At 43.5% G+C, this 6,000-nt stretch overlaps 1 protein-coding gene across 2 annotated transcripts in view; it reads right to left on the bottom strand.

Annotated features, from left to right (window-relative positions):
• Positions 1–3,014: 3,014 nt before the first annotated feature.
• The window catches only part of HNRNPUL2 (heterogeneous nuclear ribonucleoprotein U like 2), a 49,484-nt gene continuing 46,498 nt past the window's right edge, over positions 3,015–6,000 (bottom strand). For both annotated transcript variants that reach the window (XM_085626070.1, XM_085626068.1), the window contains one exon: positions 3,015–5,807. In XM_085626070.1, the coding sequence (XP_085482196.1) occupies positions 5,603–5,807 (205 nt within the window). In that variant the 3' untranslated portion in view covers positions 3,015–5,602. The remainder of the gene's footprint in view (positions 5,808–6,000) is intronic.

Here is a 6,000-nt window from a genome sequence, read left to right as displayed (position 1 = left end):
ATCCTGTGGAGCCCACAGGAGATTGTTTGAGAAACACCCCAAGTAAGAGTGCTCTTTCACAACCTTTAATTTACCCCCATTATAAAACCAGGACTGGGGGCATTTGATCCTTCTTGCTCCCTTTATCATTATTTTTGTTTTTTCTCATTGAGAGATTATGAATTAATGGAAAGGAGGCTAAAATGTCCAGGTTTTTCTGCACGCCAATCCGAGTAAAGTACATTAAAATCAGGTCAAGAGCATACAAGGAGGTAAAAACTTCCTTTGATCTTAATTTCAGAGGGTCAGTAATAACTGCTCAATAATAACGGTAAGTCAGACAAATATAAGGGAAATAGAGGGGCCAATATAAAGCTGTTTTAAATTATTGCGTACTCCAATTTTATTCAGAAAATTTGTTTTTGTACCCAATAGAACCGTTAACCAACTATCCCAGTACAAAGTTATCAGTAGGCACAGCCGTTCACTCAATTTAAGTTTATGCCAAAGTGTAGGTTTATCCACAGGTTCAAAGGCACTGCTGACAACATATGCCACACAGACCTTCATTTCACATACTTGTCACTCAGCATAAACAGACATACAATATTATCTACAGTGGAACATGCCATACGAAATCCTGATTCGTAAGTTAATAACAGTTGTTCCATATATCATATGGAAGTAGGAACACCAGTACCTTCATTAATCATGATCGTTAGGAGTAATATGCTTCAACCCCCACAGTTGGGCCCAATAACCTGTGTGCCCCATGGCCCCCCGGAAAGAAGATCTGTCTCCCACTTCCTGCAGTCCTCAGGAAGATACTGCATTAGGGCCTACATCTCCCACCAGTGGAATCGATCATAGTGTGATAATAATGCCGATGCTTCCAAGTAGGGTCTCTGCTTATTCCATTTGGGGTGCCCCCTGTAGCCTTTGCTAATGCTCTTTTCCAGGCAGTATGAACCACCAGAGTTGGTTCCCTGACTTAAAGGGCGTCCTCGGGAGGATTTATTCTCGTCAATACAGGGTGTAAAAACCCTTGCCCTGACAGGGTCTTTCAAGTTGTCAGAGATGGACTTTAGCATACCATATAAGAAAGGTAGGAACTGAACGCCATTTTAGTGTTAGAGATTCTCAATTAAAAAAATCCTCCTTTTCTACAACATGCATTGCTGTGGTGAGCCGCTCTCTGTATGATAGCATATGCGGTCATCGCCTGGTAGTGGTGATGCTTTGATTGGGTACAGCTGTCGGTATTCCTTTGGGGGGAGGGGGGGGAATAGGCAGGAGAGATTGGAGTCTTCCCAAGAAACATCACCTTTCCCTGCCCCAGTGGACTGATCATATGGGCCCCCCTCCTGTTATGGGCTGTATGGGTCTGAGGAGTGAATAGACCCCTCTGGAGGAGGCAGCAGCATCTGGAGACTAGGCTCGGTGGTGGTGTGTGGCTGTGGTGAAAAAGGTGGCGGAGCCAAAGGGTGTGGAGGGCAGCTCCAGCGTCTACATGGTAGGCGAAGGTGATGTTATATGGTCCTGGAGTTTTAGGGCACTCTTTGCCAAGGTGCTTTTCCAGTTCCTCCCCAAAAGTGAGCCTTCTCTTCCTTGGACTAGGAGGAAGCATGGAAACTTGCTTTTGCTATGGAGACAAATGCTTGGGGCCATGTGGTCAAGAAGCTGTCGGAGTAGGGAATAGCTGATGCCTTGGCTCAGGAATGTTCTCTTGGATCTGACCGGGCCCGTGGTGGTCAGCAGCTTTCGTTTTAGGCATTTCAGGGCTCGATGCCACACTCCTTCAGTAGAGGTGCACTTCCCCCACAATATGGCAGTTTCTCCGGGTGGGTCTTTAGGATCAGTATTCATGGACTTCAGTAACTTTGATTTGCATGCAGACCACCAAAATAGACTTTGTATGGAGCCAATCAAGTGCAATTAAGCAAACAACTGTAATCTTCCTCTGTAAACAATGAACTGAAGCTTGGCCCAAAGTCAGCTCAAGCAAACATGTAGTTATCGGAGCCATAGCTCAACACACCTAAACCTGATGGTAGAAAAAACAGAGGGTGGACTTGTGCCCATGTGCATTGTGAACTAAGGGAGGAGTTTCGACATCCTGTGACTCACTTCAAATAAAACATCAGAACCAAATAACTCCATGGCAGAAGTATGTAAAGCATGTGTATTTACAACTGCACATACAACAAGCATTTACCTTAAGAACAACTTGCAGTACACTCAAAGCTGGAGAAAGGGCTGTTTTAATTCCATGGTAGCTCAGGAGAGGAACAGGTTATGGTTGGAACAGATCTCTTCTTGGGGGCTCCGTCACAGAGGACATGTAGTAGAAATCTGAGCTATGGAGGAGTCTATGGGAGTAGGTAGAGCTTAGCACTTCCACCTCATTGCCTGAAGTTTGGGGTTTTTCAAATGATGTGGATGTGCTACTAAACATTTTCTGGCTGTGGCTATTTTTAACAATGTTTACTGCTATTTAAAGTTACTGGTGATTCCCATCCTAACAATGGGGAATGATGCAAGCATGTGAATATATAAAAGATCCAATGCTGGAGAAGCTATGCTTTAGCTGCAGGAATAAACATGAAGACAGCCATCAAAAACGGGATACACAACAAAATCATTCAATTCTCAACAATGGGCTGACAGAAAGGTCCACACTATAGATCACTGTATTGTAGACAACAGGTCTAAGTTAAAAGATAGCTAAAAGATGCTAGCAGGCGAGAGCTAAAAAACTAACATTAGGGACAGTAACTCAGCTATAAGTTCCAAGTCGCTTAGACAAGTTTCGGACCAACAGTGAATGTTCAAAGGAGAAATATTCTATGACATCTGTAGATCTAGGACCATGAAAAGAAATGGATAACGGTGTTTATGTGCACGGAAAACTTAGCATGAACAGAAATTATGCCCAACAGTGAGCAAATGAGAAACACCAACTTCGGAACGTAAATTTAAATCCGTCCTGAGCACATACAGCAAACGTATTGAGAAACTCAAGATTCTCACACAGATTCAGGTTTGACCAGTGGTCCTTTATTAGAGAAGCAGAGGCTGAAGCCTTCAGTTTTTGTCACAATCCGTACCAATCCGGCAACGAAATTCAGATATAAAACCACCAACACCCAATCTTGGCAAAAACCTTTACTGGCCAGCTCACAAAGTTTTATAGCTGAAGAAAAACATTTGCAACCTTCATAATTTCCTGAAGCTTCTCATCCGGAGCAATAATAATAATAAAAAAAATAAAGACAGACAACATCACAAACTAATCTAGCTTTCTATTTCATGTTTACAGCTTCAAATTTTTTTTTTTTAAAGGTTTTTAGTTTATTTTAACAAAATATGCATGAGGAAAGACCCTCTCTACGATCTCTCCACCTTGCATGTGGCAGTTAGTTTTATAAAATACAAGTGCACAAGGCCACTCCATTGGGTAGGTCTGCTGCTCCCACTCCATCTCTCACACCTGAGGCAGTCATGCTAAATAAAAGATGCAAAGCCTCCCAAGATATCCTAGCGGAGTCAGAGGGCTACTCGCTATATGCCAATCCCTTGATTCACAAATGAGGGGCTATTTTAGATTTGAAGATGCAATACCCTACTTTATTTAGCAATGTTGCCTTAAAGGCGAGGGGGCAGCGTCCTGAAGTGAACGAGCAGTTTTTCTTTATGCCATGCAAAAACGTTTATACAAAAAAAACAATAGCTTAAAAAGAGCTAATAAGGAGGACGAAGGCTGGAAAGATTGACTGCCCGGGCACATTAAATACAGGATCACGCTTTCCAGTTACTGGGTGTGATCGTAACGGGCAGCGGGGTGACCTTTGCTTTCTCCTCTACAGAGCCTTCAAATGCGAAACATGGAAAAGCAAGGCTACCACACATGGCAGTACAAGCACCTAGAAAACGAAGTGTGTGGGGTTCAATGGACACAAATGAAAATGCTTCTTCCTACAGCTCATCTCCTTGCCTCACTTTTCTCTTATCCTCCAACAATATCCTTGGCTTAGTTTACTAGCAACCACCACACAACAGTGTGCAGAGCCTCAGTTACCCATGGCAATTAATCCCTTTTTGGTCAAGATGTGCAAAAGGAGTGAACAATCGCCAAGTGACCTTCTCAAAATGTCAGACTTGTGGATATAATTCCCAATTAAGGAGCACATAGGAGAGTGTTACAAGGCCCAGGCACATCTGTAAAAGCAGATCAGAGGTACTGTGCTTGGACATTAGCAGACCGCTCTGGACTCCTGTGTAAAGTCATATGTCAATACATAGAAGCAACAGCAGCGGACACATGTGAATCTTGTATATACAGACTTGAGTCAATCAGATATTCTATAGACTGCTTTGGGCTCGTGCACTTACAAACTTGTGCATCAAGTCACGATGATGCAACAGGCAGCTTCAGATTGCTAGACTGTCACAGGTGAAACTAGCAGTGCTGGTAGCTATGAGCACCAGTGTGTATACACTAGTGTGTGATGGGTCACCTGCATATATATTCCATCGAAGAACGTGTGGATTGTATATGGCTCTTGTGCAGACTGGTTTCACAAGGCATGGGAAGATGCCTCTGTGCGCATGCGCAAACAGAAAACTGTGTAAAGGCATGCGAACTGAGGCGTATGGCAATAGCTACCGTGTGAACACTAGTGTTGTACATAGCTGTGGACAAGACTGGTCCCGTGTGACAACAGATTTGCATATCAAAGCACGTAAAGATGGGTCTGTGCTCATGCACATATAGTCTGGTGTCAAGGCACAGGATCAGCAGGACGCTCTAGGCTCCTGTGTGTACAAGATACAGAGCAGATGCGGATAAAGTGATCAGGTTTTAACAGACACTTATTATGCAAAGGGGTAGCACGAGACCGCATCAAGGTCCTGTGAGTAGACAAGTTTCACAAGGCACAGGAGGCCAGCTCTCGGCTCACACACATACAGACTAGTTCGCCACGGCGCAGCAGAAGCAGCGGTTTGTTGTGGCCTCCGCTACGTGCTCACTAGTCACACAAAGCACAAGAGAAGTTAGGGGCTGCTGTGCACAAAATATTCCTGCTGCCACATCAGCTAGTGTAATAAACTCCTAACTTCACATATCAAATTAGGAGTATGGTCTCAGTCCTTTTTGTTATAATAGTATAAAACTGCCTTTCCCTGGCTAGCAAATTAATGTCGTTTGAACAAAGTCTACAAAAAACAGTTATAGTGCTTCCAACCTCAGTGGAGGATTCCAGCTGGTGCAAAGCAATATCACCAGATTCTTGTATTCCCGCCAGTTAAAACCATGACAAATTCTATGCAGGAGAAAAAAACAGGGTGGTAGGCTCACAAGTTTTTTTTCAAAGAAACAAATTTTGTGCCTGAAAGAAATAATGGTATAGGTAGGGGCCTCTTCTGGAAGATGGACCATTTTGCACCTGCATGTGGCAAGGTGGGACCCAACATTCATGGAGTGAGGGAAGGACTCAGTCCCTGTTCAGTCACACTGTGCGCATTGCTGTAGCGCGGCGATCACAAACATTTGGGTTACAAATATTTAGCTAAGTTTGAAATGCTTTACAGAATTAGACAATTTAATTTTAACAAACGCTTCTTAAAAAAAGGAAAATGTACATATTGATCCCCGTGACCCCGCCCCCATTGTCCCCAGGCCTCTAGTTTTATTTCCAGAGGTGGACGGCACAGCGGCACATTCAGCGGCTTTGGCCGAGGAGTGCAGACAAGAGTCTTCACCGGTATCCCTGGTATCCATAATAGTTTCTGTAGTATCGGTCTCGATCTTGGTAGAAGTTCTGCCACTGTAATGGGAAGAATTTTTAATTTATGACCAAGAGCACATGTTCAACAGGTCAAGTAACATAAGCACACAAATCTCATTCCAACCTCAAGAACTCATTCTAACACAGATGCTAAGACCAAGGTGCATCCAAAACAGAAAATTCTGTGCAGAAACGACTAACCAATGTAGAAGAGAACCGTTTACAACGGTTC

Source organism: Triturus cristatus, chromosome 9, assembly GCF_964204655.1.
Source record: "Triturus cristatus chromosome 9, aTriCri1.1, whole genome shotgun sequence".
Classification (NCBI taxonomy): domain Eukaryota; kingdom Metazoa; phylum Chordata; class Amphibia; order Caudata; family Salamandridae; genus Triturus; species Triturus cristatus.
This window is presented reverse-complemented; position numbering and strand designations above follow the sequence as displayed.